At 39.4% G+C, this 15,280-nt stretch overlaps 2 protein-coding genes across 3 annotated transcripts in view; one reads left to right on the forward strand and one right to left on the reverse strand.

Annotated features, from left to right (window-relative positions):
* Positions 1–2,329: 2,329 nt before the first annotated feature.
* On the forward strand, positions 2,330–11,305 carry atp1b1a (ATPase Na+/K+ transporting subunit beta 1a). The gene is made up of 6 exons (XM_043241553.1): positions 2,330–2,545; positions 6,598–6,726; positions 8,352–8,504; positions 8,780–8,970; positions 9,122–9,202; positions 9,863–11,305. Exons 1-6 carry the CDS (start codon positions 2,452–2,454, stop codon positions 10,118–10,120), a joined length of 906 nt encoding a protein of 301 aa, XP_043097488.1. The 5' UTR covers positions 2,330–2,451; the 3' UTR covers positions 10,121–11,305.
* A 1-nt stretch (position 11,306) lies between these two features.
* Positions 11,307–15,280, reverse strand: part of nme7 (NME/NM23 family member 7) — a 31,430-nt gene continuing 27,456 nt past the window's right edge. The window contains exons 11-12 of one of the 2 annotated variants that reach the window (XM_043241546.1): positions 12,955–13,062; positions 11,307–11,397 (exon numbers count right to left, since the gene is read on the reverse strand). In XM_043241546.1, coding sequence (XP_043097481.1) covers positions 11,365–11,397; positions 12,955–13,062 — 141 coding nt within the window. In that variant the 3' untranslated portion in view covers positions 11,307–11,364. The other variant, XM_043241545.1, reaches the window with a different exon arrangement.

The following is a 15,280-nucleotide window of genomic DNA, read 5'->3' on the forward strand; positions in this document are numbered from 1 at the left end:
TCAGGCTAGATATGTTTAATTGGATCACAACTAAGAAAACACTCCTGGTGCTCTATGATGCGCTGGCTTTGAGAGAAAGGGCACTGAAAAAAAGCTACTACTAAGAATAGGCATCAAAGGGCTCGGTGCACTATCTACACCTCAGCTTGTCAGCTTGTAAGAGTTGTTTTGAAGTTGAAAGTAATGGCAGAGTTTACTTAGTGTCAAAGGGACGGGGAACAGACGAGCACGTCTGCTTTCTGTTCAAGAAGCATGCCATCCTTCCATGCCGCTGCACAGGTATGACATTGTTGATGAACTGGGGTCTGGCAGTTCATGCGCATGCCACATTCAATCAGCAACCTATACTGGAATGCAGCACCTCCCAGAGGACTTGCCAATAGCCTGATCTATGTAAATACAGAGCCTTTCCCTTCTTACTAGCCGGAAGGCATCAACAGAACTTCAGAAATGTGGTTTTTAAGTCGAGTAAACTTTTGCATAATTTTTGCATCCAAAATAAAAATTTTTCTACGGAACACACACAAACTGGGTCTTTTTAGCCATGCAATGAAAGTTAGTGGGGTTCATTTTTGTTTTGGACACCACCCGTGTTATTTTAGTATAAGTGAAGTACTTAGCTTACATGTTATCATTTTTATTTATCATTTATTTATTTATTTTATCAATATACTTATTAAGTATTTTTTTATAACATTTTTATAACTGAAAAAAGCAGCTAAAATTAAAGTTTTTTATTATTTTACTTCAGTTAACGCATATTTATTATTTGATTGATTGTGTTTTTTTTTTTATTATTTATCTATAATAATCCTAGACCCCACTGACTATCGTGGACAAAACCAGTCGAAACATTCTTTAAATATCTTTCTTTATGTTCTGCAGAACTAAAAAAATCCATAAAATGTAGACATACCACTCAACTACCACTCTTTTAAAAATTACAAATGGAAATGTACGGGGATAAGGTTGTTATACTAACCTAACAATTAGTTTAGCTTATTCACAACTTTTACACAGTTTATAAGTTCACAACAGATAAGTTCAGTGACGGCGCACTTATTCTTTTCTCAATTAAAGTGCTTTGGGCTATGCTTCAAAAGGTACAATATACGGCAGTGAAAGGCATTATATGGATTACAGGAGGCCCGGCTGAAGCACCTGTGTGCACATATTTGAAGCTCCACACCCAAAACAACAATACAATGATCATTTATTAAAAATCTGCAATTTAAGCATACACTGTTTAAACATAACATTCTTGTATTATTTACACATCTGTATTTATTTGCCTCCGCCTAATTAATTCAATGTAATAGTAATGTATCCATGTTTTGTGGTTAAACATATCCTCACATCCGCAGAAAGAACATGGTAGCAGTGTGCAGAAATTAATACCTGACATTTGTTGGAGCTTGTCTATGATTTGTAAGAAAAATCAGTGCCATGACATATATTCTCAAACACCGTACTGAGAGACTGAAACTGTGGCTCAGTGCATGTGTGCCGGCTCTGCTTCTGTTGCCTCCCACAAATGCCCTTGAAAAGGGCACAGATCACATACTTAAACTTAAATCTTCCACAGGTCGCCAGGGAAAATGTTTCCTCCCCTTCACAACATACACGCACAGCGCGCACATTTATGCCCATACACTTTTGATCTCTATCACCGACTTAGTGAAGAAAAAAACTTACAAAGTGAAGAAAATGTGTTTTGTATCATAGCGCCATCTGTACTTTCATGAATGCTACATGAGAAAATGATATGATTTTATACAAGCACTTTTAAACTGTTTTATGATTTGGCCTTCAACAAAAAAACGTATCTCCTCACAGAAAGTATGTTGGAGGTACCGTGGTGCAGTGACGGTATCAGATAGCACTACCATAGTATTTTCATATGAAATTCATACATCGTGGTGTTTATATGCTGCTAAGGTACTTCCAAGAATAACACGGTACTGTGCCGTGGGACATGTTCAGAAACCCAACTTTAGTCTAGGCCTACAAGTCAACAATAAACAAACAAATAATCATTGTAGCACCTTTTCTACTTGTCCTTCAAGCAGTCAGATATACAGCTGGATTTACACATGGCACTGTTTTACGGCATAAAGTCAAGATAATGCGTGATTTTGAGGTAAAGAACACAGTTTGAAACACACAGCGCTGAACTGCTCAGGCGAGCATGAAGTCCACCCCCGTTTACGAGTCGTTACGCAAAAGCAAGACGGCCTGTGATTGGTCCGAATCTGCCCTCCTTCTTTTGAAGGTAACTTATTAAAAGAGCCGATGGGCGGAGCCAAGCCCGGACTATATATTGAGTGAGTACAAGCAAAGGTACCGGGTACGACTTTGTCCTTTTTTACAACATTTGGGAAGGGGACGACATCGCTGTGAAGTCCGTAAGGCCCGCTCAAACACCACCAAAAAGGGAACTAAATACCGAAAATGTCTGCAAATAAAGACGGCGACGGTGGATGGAAGAGCTTTATCTGGAATTCTGAGAAGAAGGAATTTTTAGGACGCTCCGGCTGCAGTTGGTGTAAGTGTTTTTAAGATTGCTTCATCAGCGCCCCTTCTCTTGGATTAAACTAGCCTTTCTCCTTTATTCGATGCTAATAATGTTACGTCTCAAATATGACTGGAGCGTGTTTCCCGACTTTGGAGAAAAAAAAAAGAAAAGCTCAACACCTGTTTGATCGGACCGAGTCGTGACTTTCGTTTTTGAAGAGAAAAAAAACGCCTCTCGGTGGCGGCTTGCTATTATAATCAGATTATCGTGTTAAGAGATTCTCGTAAAAAAAATAAAATAATAATAATAATAAGCAAAGGGATACGCGGGGTTCTGGTGCATAGAGTGTGCCGATAGAAATGAGTAATAGTCACGTAATAGATGAGCTGATACGCGAAATGAACCACAAGGTGGTGAGATGGAAGCTGAATGGAAAAAGCGTTAGGCTGTTTTTATATTTGATCGACTGTTCGGTTAAATGTTAAAGTTTGGTTCCGTGCTGGAGGTGTTTAGAAACGAAAAGGTCGTTCTGAAGGTCGTGATACGGATGTTATTTCTGTTTAGGAAAGAGACTGTCACTCATCTCAGACGCTCAGGGTAGCAGTGAGTTAGTCGAAGGACGACTCGATAATTTTTTCCAGCCTCTAAAGTAAAAATGTAAGTTTAGTGGCTGCTTGGCACGAATCTAAATTGCTTAAAAGTTACAGCATCCGGCGATCGTGGCTTTTCACGTCCGTCAATCAATAAAGTACATCGAGTTCTCGTTCATAATTATTCAGACATGGATGGAAACAGTATTTTTTTTACGGGGAAGTCGAGTTACATAAAAGCTGCAGATGTCAGCGTGTGAACGAATAAGTATTGACTGTCCTCAAGACGACTCGATGAAGTAATTCGGTCTGTTTTAGTTTATGGCCTACAGTTAGTGATAATGTAATAGTAATAATCGGTTTTACTCCTGCTTTGCTGCTTGTTTCGTAAATGTCCATTAGGCGAGTTAAATGGATGCTTTTGAAGCGGGAAAACCATCTGTAGCTGAGAGTTTTATCAGTTTTTAACGTTTGCGTTTATCGCCGCTCTCCTGACGCGAGATCGACTCGTGTTTACACTCACTCCACTCGCAAATGCCGGTCACTGAAAAGTTGTGTTATCCGGTAACCAACCGTACGTCACCATAAAACCAATGCACACTTATTAAGACTCGCTAAGTTGTTTAAAGCAGCGCGCGGCGAAACGGAGGGAAACATCAAGGTTGAGGTTTTGGTCGAGTGACATGTGGAGTTATCATGAGGGAGCCAGTCACATGTAGCCTAGCCAGCTAACTTTAGGCACCGCGCTCGGAGTTTCGCTTTGAAATGTACAGAAACGTCTGCGGCAAGCCTGGTGAAGTTTCGTTAAAATCGCAGATTTGACGTTTTGTGAGTATTAACAGCTCGTGTGGATCGGAAAACCCGGCGAACGCTATCCAAACAAAACTCATAAAGAGTCGAGAAAGCGGAGGCTAGCGATAGAGGAAGCGCTTTCGCTGACGCCTTTGATTCCATTAAAACTCTTTATTATTCTTTCAGAGAGGAGCTTTTAACTTCGTGGCATCTATTTCACATCTTTCTGTTGTCATATTGTTCGGGGAACGTGTTATTATGTCAAGGTGCAGCCCGCAAATACTTTGAATGAAAACTGCATGACTCACGTACATGAGGGTGATTTCCACTATCTTGTATATAATATATATAATTTAATAGTCATATATCAAAAAAAAAAATTTTTTTGTTGTTTTTTTAACAATTGTAACATATACAATTTGAATAACCAAGTGCTTGCCAAATTACTTCTTGTTTTACTTTTAATAAATGGTATCGTCAACTCTGTTACAGAACGAAACAACAATAAATCAAAAAGACCTTTTTTTTTTCTTTGGACAAAATGTCCTTACATTCCAACACATTGGAAACTGAGATAATATGTCATCTGTGCATATCTTTAAAAAAAACCGTCTTCACAGAACTGTCCACTTGGAGCAAGGGTTTTTAATCTGAAAATTTATTATATACAATATCCAGTAAAAAAAGAAATGTTGAAATATTTTAAAGGTTCAACAATATCTTAGTAATGATTATGATATTTGTCAGCATTGTTACTCTACCATAGTAGCAGAATTGACTTTTTTTATATTTCCTTTTTTTTTTGGTCAAAAACACTTGCTGACATAAATGCTAGGAGCACATTATGAAATAATGGAAGCATGATTAAAAGACCTCTAAATAGTGAGATATGTAATAAATTCTGTTTTCCTTTTGATATTGTGGTAACAGATTTGACATTCTACAAAATAACCCTTGGTATAAGACGTTTTTAGATTAAAGTGTTTTCTCACAAAGAGCACATATACTTTTCTGTGCTTCAGATCTTATTAATGAGTGAAAGTGACATCATTTCCTGTAACTTACACAGTTCTAAGAGATAATGGGAAAATATGGTTGATGCAAGATTAATGGACACAAAAATGTATTTTAAATAATTGAAGGGTGTAGAATTAAGTGACTATTTAGGGCTTTTATAAATGAAATGAATAAAATGCTGCCAAAAGAAAAGCTATATAAAATATTTTGATTGCACATTGGAAAAAATGGTACTCATTTTGACAAGAAGAAATCATAATTTTCAGGTATTTAAGTAGATTATTATATTGTTATAGGCTGCAACACCTTAGAATTTATTTAAAAATAACAGTTTGAATAAAAAGCTGAAAATTATGAATGTACCCGTAATTACAGAATCACCCATCTATTGTTTTTACTTATTTTAGTGAAACCGATGAGGAGACTGATGGCTTTTGTATTGTTATTGTTTGCTGTTGGCATCCTTACTCTCACTCTTCCATGATCAGGGATTAATGTGAATGTGCTTTTAAAGCGTCATAGGACTTTACAACACACGTATTATTAATACCTTCAGGGACAAGCTTCTTTCTCTGCCCACGCTGAGACTGCAACACGTGAAACCGTTGTGGGACTGTATTCAAACTTGAATGTGTTTCCTGTAGATTTAAGTGGCGGCAAAGGTTTTTATTGCCAGGACAGAAGGAAAGGAAGTATAACCCCGTCATGCACACACGCACAAACTGACCTTTGTGTTCAGCGGGGACTAGTTTGAAGTGGTCTTCGGGGGCCGCTTTCAATGAAGCCCACCGACTGGCACAGTAACTGACAGACAGGAATGTTATTCTGTAGGTCGCATGCTGTTGTTGCGTCACACAGGGACGTTTAGGGAGCTAGTGTTATGAGTAATCTGGGAGTTTGACCGAAGCTTTGGCTTGTTTCACAATTACTAGCAACTTTGCATGAAACAGCTGCGCTTTTTCATCTTAGAAAATCAAAGAGGGCCTAAGATGCATGTTGATCATGATCAATAAAATGATCAATAAGGCTGAATTAAAGACACGATCTGCGAGTATCAGAGAAATGATCTGCAAAAATAGAAGGAGTTATGAAAGCTTGTTTAATGGGAATTTGTCTAATGATGTTTTACTTTAGATTTTCATGAGTATCTGGAAAGACTCTTCATTCTTAGTAGTTTAGACTTTGTTCAGTCCGTGGTGCTCTTGTCAGTTTAAAGTCGCTGTGAAACTAAAGTAGCCAAAGATCTTTTCTTCTAAATGTACATCTGAAATGTATTATCGAATAAATACATTTAAAAAAATGGGGTTGAGAATTGGTTCTATCCATTTGCTGATTGGACAGAAGTAGTTGGTTGCAAGAAAAAAGAGGTGGAGTTTAACCACACCAATAACTAAGTTCTGCATTTCACTGGAAGATCATTTCGATTAAAATGATCAGATATTAAATTGTCTGTAGATTACTAAACCATCCAAGTGATGAAGGCGTCTTTTTATATTCCAGTTATGTTCGAAAAAAGCTTTTGGTAGGTATAAAAATTAAACTTAAGTTTTATTTCATGCAGTTTTTGCATCATTGTACATGCTCTTCAAAACAAGAGTGAATGTGGATACATTTAAGCGCCATTTGTTCACTCAGTGCTCTGAAACCACCCATTGATTTCATGCTGTATATTTTTCTTTCCAGTGAAAATCTTCATCTTCTACGTAATCTTCTATGGCTGCTTGGCTGGAATTTTCATTGGCACCATCCAGGCCATGCTCCTGACTCTCAGCAACTACAAGCCCAAATACCAGGACAGGGTTGCACCCCCAGGTAATGAACCAAACACACTGATGTCAAAGATAACACATGCCCAAAAGTGTTGGGTACTATTTGTACGCAAACGCTGTGAGTCAGCAGACTGAAGAGATACAGAATGAACTACATGTACTTTACAAGTTGTTTTGACTGGCAGGAGTTTTGATAAGTATGCGACAGTTGTTATGAGAGTGTTGATGTGTAGTTGATTATTTGGACTTACATGGAAGCCGTGGCAAACACAATATGAACAATGTTTTTGTGTCTTGTTCTGCATTATGCGGTAAACCTCCTTTTAAGGTGCGCTCGGAGATTTGTTTATTACCTGGTTGACAAGATCCGCAAGAGGCCTTGCTGCCACAGGACGACGATACGGAAAAAAAACCGGAAAGAACAAACTGTTTCGGGGACGTTATCGTTTACGAGCGCTCGAACTGTTCCGTAACGCTGGAAGTTAATTTTGTTTCTGCAAACCCTGTGACATTTCGGCAGCTCTAAAGGTCTGTCTGACCTCAGAGAGAGAGAGAGAGAGAGAGAGGGGTGGAGGTGGTAGGAGTGTGAGGGAGGAGAAGGAGAGACACAGAAAGCCATTTTGACCTTCACACTCCCGGCTACTCTGACACAGCTTCCCGTTTGGGTTCTTACAGCACAGTTGTTCTTCATCTGCACACGTCTCGTGCCTTTGAACCCGTACGCCTTGTAGTATTTCAGTCGGGGATGGTGGTATCACCACTCATACCTTTGAAGTAGTTTACAACAGGATCAGGGTTTACGGCTAAGCTTGTTTTGCACAAACAAGAATGTTTAGCAATTAAAAATCAGGGGTGGGGGGGGGGAGAAACAGTGGAGGGCATTGTACACTGCAGTTTCCATAATCCCTGTTAGGTTGCCCGTTGCTCCCCTGCCAGCCATTCGCCACACCAGCCATGCCAGTGAATGTTTGCACAGTGCACACTCCCGCCTTGGCATTACATTTATCTGTCTTCGAACATAAACGCCTCTGCCAAGAAGAACCGTTTCCCCTTTAAGAGAGGCGGCCCTTGAAGTCTAAAAAGAATGAACATGAGTAGGAATGAAGTGGAGATCACCATGGTGTGCAGCTATTCGCTGCAAAGAAGGCCGGACGTAGAAAAGACACGATGCCTGCGTTCAGGTCCCGCCTCCCTCTCGCAGAGGCTAAAAGTTTCCATTGTGTGACAGAAGCACGTGAGGTTGTGGAGAGGAGGAGGGGGAGCTGGGAGACTCTCACAGGCTCTAACCGGAATGCGTTAAACAATGTCCGCGTACGTTTCCCATGCTCCTCTTTTGGACCAGCCGCTGCAAACGCGCAGGAAGGCCGCTGCCAAATCCGTTGAAACATTAAACATTAAAATTGGCATTAAACTTAGGTCTTAGGTTTCCATTGGCTTGCTCTCCTCCGCTGGCTCTGCTCACACCACGCCCTGCTTTGGCCGTACGTTGGGAGCTGGTGGAAAATTACTGCCAAGCTGGGAATCTGAATAGCAAACTTCCATGACAATGAATAGACCAGGCACTCTCCACTCTCGTAGCCGGGGGGGGAAATGAACTCTTCTGAATGTTCGATTGTACGGTTGATGCTAGTTATTGGGCCACATTTGACTTTTGCGCTTTCCTTACAGGCTTATCACACACCCCGCGCCCGGAAAAGGCCGAGATCACCTACTCCATCACGGAAGGGAATTACCAGAAACATGTGGACGAGATCAAGGCCTTTCTGATGCAATACAACAATGAAAAACAGGGTGATAACAACAATTTCGAAGACTGCGGAGGTACAAGTTATAAGATTACGTTAATAAACCGAGGCTTTTTTTCTAGCTGTATTGTTAAGTAGGTCAGCTAAAAAGGGTACAGTTCGGCAAGCGATCTCCTACGTCACTCCACAGCTCCGCCATAAAACCTTCATTCATAAGCCACTGCTTAGGTAGACAGTTAGGGCTTTATTTGACTTATTTCGCTGTCTTGCATGCCTGCGCGCTGTTGTAGTAATGACAAGCAAATACTGTTGTATTAGTCAGTAATAAGGTTTAACTCGTTTCATGTTCAGACAAACCTAAAAACTATATGGACCGCGGAGAAGTGGAGAGCAATGACGGCGTGAGGAAGGCCTGCCGCTTCCACAGAACCTTGCTGAAGGAGTGCTCAGGATTAGAACCCAACAATGAGGATTTCGGCTTCAAAGAAGGCAAACCCTGCATTATCATTAAACTAAATAGGATCGTGAACTTCAGGCCACAGGTGAGCTATGCAGCATTCCACGATCACGCCGTCAATATTAACCTACTTATTTGCCATGAACGCCAGGCGCTTGTGAACAGTTTTTGTTAGCCCCGAGGCAAAAATCATCGTAATGTTTGGATTATAACTCATCGCCATTCCCTTTCCGCAGCCTCCAGCGAATGAGAGCATCCCTGAGTTGATCCGCCCTAACTTTCAAGACCATCTGATCCCAATCCACTGCACAAACAAGGTAAAATCCCGTGTACAGATATATTGGTTAGTCTCCTGTGTGTGTTTTTTTTTTATATACGCCATTTAATGTAATCCCATATGTTTGTGTACTGTGTATATTTAGAAAATATTCACATGTAAATATTTTAAATCATATCATTTATATGGTATAAAAAATTGTGCTGTCAAATGATTAATCGCATCCAAAATATATGTGTGCGTGTACTGTTTTTATGATGCATATATAAATACAAAACACGTCAGGCACGTATATATTTAAGTAAATGATATAATGTTTATATATTAAATATATTTATATATAAATGTATGTATATTTCCCAAATATATACGGTATGTGTGCGTATTTATATATACATAATAAATGTGCACGATACACATGCATATATTATGTAAACAAAAACTTTTATTTTGGATGATAAATCGTGATTAATCGTTTGACAGCAGTGATAAAAATAAATTTAATATGCCACGTTTTTCTTAAATATATACACATGTACATAATAAATATACATAGCACATATATTATGTAAACAAAAGCTTATTTTGGATTCGATTAAACGTTAGGACACCAATCAAAATGAATATCCATTTTTTCATACAATTTGGATTTATGCATGGGGCAGATGCTTACAATCAATCAATTTCTGGCTGTCAACAGAGAGAAGAGGACGCAGAACATCTTGGACCGATCGAGTACTTCGGGTTGGGGGCTGGCTTCCCCCTCCAGTATTACCCTTACTACGGAAAGCTGCTACAGCCCCAGTACCTCCAGCCTCTGGTGGCCGTCAAGTTCCACAACATCACTAAAGATTTCGAAATGCGCATCGAGTGTAAAGTATTCGGACAGAACATCGATTACAGCGAGAAGGACCGTTCTCAGGGACGTTTTGACATCAAAATCACCATCAACTCATGACCTTAGCTATGAAAATAGCACTTTTATTCTGCCCATTTCAAAACAGTAATTTCAGATGAATAAACAAAGACAAGTACAAATTCAATTGGAAAAACAACTACGACAACTAGTCTTGAACAAAGTTTCATAACATACGGGACCTACACTTAATCTGAACGCTTTACACTAGCTTTTCTCTGCATGTCTAGGGTTAGAATGTAAATTACAGGAAGAGTAGCAATAGAGAAGTATTTATTCTACTGTAAATGCGAATATTCCGTGAGCCATGGGACGTTCATTTATTACTGTAAATTAAAATTCCACTACTGATGTAGCGAGCAGTGTTTCTGTCCCCTAAGTATTTCTGCCTAGTGTGGTCTCTTTATATTTTATGGAGTGTGCAGTGCAGTAGTCACATATGATGGTCCTTTCCAAGCCATGTGGTTATTTCTGTTGTCTTATGTGAGAAAGCCTTAGCGGTCCAAGGTGTGTGTGTGTGTGTGTGTGTGAGAGAGAGAGAGTTTGAGTGTGAATGTGCATATTCGTCTACTTAAAAACTGAAAATACTGGCATGGTACGCTCTGAACTCCCCAGGTCTGTGTGTGTGTGTAAGTGACTGCACTCCGTTCAAATCTTCTTTCTTTCCTTTTCTTTCCATCTTTTCCATTGATTGCGGGGAATATGTTTTTACATCACCTTTTGACTTTTTATTTGATCGTCTTGCAATTTGGGAAACTGGGGCTAATGACAATTCTGTGTAAGGCTTTTATTTTCCTTTACTATTAAGTGTAGAACTGTGTGTCTAGTCTGGAGGACTGAAGTGGCCAGTGGTCACCATGGCAACTCAGTGCATTTCTTTTTTTCTTTTTTTTTGTTCTGGAGACATCACATGATGTGGTGTTACTTTCTAATGAATGTTTTAGCCATTTTCATGGTGGAAGAATTTTATATTTATGCAGTTGTACAATTTTTTTCAGCAGGAGAAAGTGTAATGTATGAATCCAAAAACCAAAGTCACTGGTCAAAGGTTAGAAACCTATCAGATGCAAAGCAGTACCCCATGTAATAGGATATTTTGTTTTGTTGTTTAAAGTTCTTAAAAGTCATTGTTGGACATCAGAACACTTGTCAAGAGTTGCATTTGCTCTTGTAATGTTATTTAAATCTGGGTAAGACCTAAGAAGAAATAAATGGACAGACAACTGAGTTATTGTCTTTCAAGTGGTCTTTATTTAAACAACTGCCCGATGTTTCTCACAGTTGCTTCACCCATCTAAAATCTTAAAGAAATACTGGACCTGAAACACAGAAATAGCCACAATTAATTCCAAGCTTCTATAATAACACTGACAAAAGGTCAATACATAGACAAAAATGCACACTATACATGCAGAATATATATACATCTGTTATCTAATCATCCAATATGTCTTATAAGGATGAAAAAACCACACAAAGTTTCGAACAGAATTTGATTTGTAATTTGTATAGACACTAGTTCTTAAAAGTCAGAGCTAGTCTGTCAAAATTGATAGATTTCAGACAAAATCCTGGTGTATAACGGACGATTTCAAAGCTTCACATTGTGATTCCCTCCAGTCGCATGATATTGAACATCATTTCTTATTTTGAACTTAGAAAACAGATCCAGAAACATAGTAAGGACATCGTGTATTACAAGTACTTCTGTAATTTTACAAAGCAACAAGAATCATTTTTGTGCGATAAGAAAAGAAAAACAAATTTATTTGACAATTATTTTCAAAATGTCCGTATTCCGCCATTATTGAGAGCACCGCGACACACAGCATGCGTCCCTCTGCTCTATACGAGACTCAGCCCATATATAACATTTGTTACATTGCGGTCTCGATAAAGGAACGAGAAGAAGGCTTGAATAAACTTGTTACTTTTGATTTCTGTGCGCGCAAGAAGTATTTACGTAGCTTTGTAAAATTACAGATGAACCACTGATGACACATGGACCATTTTGAGGATGTCTTTACTACCTTTTTGGACCTGAAAACGTTCAGAAGAGTAAGAAAGCTCTAAACGAGAAAAAACTAAACGTAATTTGTGTTCTTAAGACAAATGAGGGTTTGATGGGTTTGGAACGACACGAGGGTGAGTAATTAGTACAAATTTTATAAAAAGTACAAATTTTGTGGTGAACTAACATTATAAGCGAATTAAGTGTTTTTTCTGCTCACGCTATTTATACTAAAAAATGCCACAGTGCAGAAGTACGTCAACTGGGACATGCCTTATGAGAGCGTTTCAAAAATTTCAATTCCTTACATTAAAAAAAACAAACCTGTGTGTTAATCTGAGAAGCACTTTTAGCACTTCATCAGGCCTCAGCGTCAGCTCACCAGCTTGTTTTACTTTCAAACAATTGACTTTCCCTGAATTGTGCCTGTTACGGCAGCCGGCGTCTGTGCTGGGCCTCTGTGAGGCCTGAGCTCTTGGAATGTCATGGCTGAGTCGGTCAGCAGGCAAATGATTAACAAGGGGCCATTTGTGCTAGGAGGCCGGACAGATCAGGAGTTGTGCACAACAATGACGTCCACCGGGCCAAACCCACTCCTTGGCATAACAATGGCTTTTTTTTTTCCCCCTTCTACCAAACCGACTCTACCCGCCTGCTTTCCTTCCTGTGATCCGGGCTGTGGGTCTGCCTCGGCCCACTGCGGACAGTCATGAGACCTGGATGCCATTTTGTTCTGAGTTTCATAAACATTTGTGGGATCCAGAAATATTTCGAAGGCGAACGAACTTCCTCAAAAGGACACCGAATACAAAATGTGACTGTGTGGCTCTTGCGTAACATTTGAATGAGATTTGCTTGAGCTCACCTCCAGAATCCCATCTTCCGGTAGGTCCGTGCAGTGGACGGCATTCTGCACTTTGTTTTTCCCGTAGAGCGCTCGTAAAGAGGAGGGCCGAAGGTGGCGTGCAATTTCCTGTGTGGGAACAGAACACATAACACGGTGAAAGCTCTGTGATGGCTTATAGTAAGAACAATGGAGCATGTGCTATGGACAGGGTTTCCTGGGTAGAGCAATTGGATGAAAGCACGGGTGATGATGCATGTGCTGTGATGGTTACTCATGCTCAACGCTGCTGTGAGATCACATAACGTCACATTCTATCCAGGGAATTGGGTTACACCACACGTGCTCGTTCACATTACTGCACACATCAGCTTCCTAAACAGTCCTCTTTGGAGTCACAAAAATTGAAAAAGCTTAAACTCCAACTTAGGTATAACTGCAGCCAAAAATAAAAGTTTAGGTGTCATTCACTCACCTCCTTGTTAGTCCAAGCTATATGAGTTTCGTTACTATGTTGAACATAAGATATTTTGATGAATTCTGGTAGCCAAACAGCTCATGGTCCCCACTGACTTCCATTGTATTTCTTTCCCTACTACGGAAGTCAATGGGGTCCATCAAAATGTTTGGAAATATATTCTAAGTTCAACATAAGAAGGTTACACAGGTTTGGATAAACATCAAGGTGAGTAAACGACGTCAAAATTTCGAACTTTATCTTTAAATGGACAGTTTACCCCATAAGTTACAACTTTTATCACCTTTTGAATCCAAAATGTAATGTTTTTAAGAATGTTGGTAAGGGAACATCTCATGGTGACCACTGACTTCCACGGTTTGGAAAAAACTGGAAATCATTGGCTAGTGGCTACTGTCAGATGTACAGACATTGTAACTAAGTATTTTAAGAACAAACTCTAGTTTATAACAACAGGCTGACAATACAAAATTCCAACATCACAATGAAAGCAACAATTTTAGTTTGTAATATTTAAGGGGCGGTCTCATTCACAGTTTCTCAGCAAAATTTTAGAAGCAAAATCCAGTAATTCCAACAAGCGGGAAACCAAAACGTTTAAGTCAGCCACACAAATGTATTGCATTAACAGAAAGCTGCCAGAATTCAGAGCAACTTCTGTGTGAGATATTCCGTTTTCTTTCTTTTCTAGACAAGATACTGTAGAATATTTATTATTTATTGGTAAAATGCTTCTTTTTTTTCCCAGAGAGCGAGTGTATTTGTTGGACAGAATCGAAATCTAATGATGCCAAATAAAAGTAAATTCATTCAGAACTGATGAACAGACATTATTTGTGTGAAACCAAACCTTCTGTGTTATTTTCTCTGGTCAAACTCATCTCATCCAGACATTAACACCAGGCTGGCAGAGAACAGGCTGCTCAGCATTCTGGGCATGCTGTCATCTCGCAAAAAACAGTGAAACGGTAGCAGAGGAATACAAGACATGAAAGTCTCACGGTCAGGACTTCAGACGCAAGCAACTAACTGGACTGATGTAGCCGAGCGTTACGGTGTAAGCCATTTTAAAAATACATGATCATCTTTACAAAGGTGCACAAATGTTAAATAAATACTCCTCCCCTGCCACTACAGCGTGACAGAAGTTCAAGGGGTCTTGGCTGAGTTTACTTTGAGTTTATGTTTCACTGCCCTTTCAGCAGAATGTTGGACTAATACCAGGTCTTGACTTTAATTCGAGCTCACATGTGCTTCTCATTCAGAGCTCAGCTGGCCAGCTGGCGAACTCAAAAATGGAACGTGATGAAATGAAATGTTCCCGAGGACACAAGCCCCAGCGGCTCTACTGTCCTTTGCTAATCTCTACCAGTAGGAAATTTAATTCCCAATCACCGCCCATGAGGGACGGGTTATCTACATGTAAATAAATTGGGTTTCCTTAGCCACACCCATCTTGTCACCTCCATTTTGATCTCTGCATTTCCATTTCGGTGGACTGGAACTTGCTGAAGACCACACAGTTCAAACAAAGAGAGAGTATTAAGCGACCACACATAGTCATGAGAGAAAGTCTGAGGGAAAATTAGTGTTTTGGTTTCAATAAAGAGCACTGTGTGTAACCTATGATTTCCTTTCTTAAGCTCGGGCATATTTAGAGAATCTTGCTGGATAGTCATTATCTTGTTGACTTAGAAAAGTAACATTAAGACAATAAAGTCTTTGCCTTCTTTAGTTTTATTTATCTGCTGTTGATTACTTTAAAACAAGTCTGAACCTGATGTCATGAAGACAAGTATAAAGACATTGGAAAGCTCTGTTCGTTTCTTGGTAATGAGTCAGTTGAAAGAGATGATACAGGCACATCCT

Source organism: Puntigrus tetrazona, chromosome 6 (genome assembly GCF_018831695.1).
Source record: "Puntigrus tetrazona isolate hp1 chromosome 6, ASM1883169v1, whole genome shotgun sequence".
Lineage (NCBI taxonomy): Eukaryota > Metazoa > Chordata > Actinopteri > Cypriniformes > Cyprinidae > Puntigrus > Puntigrus tetrazona.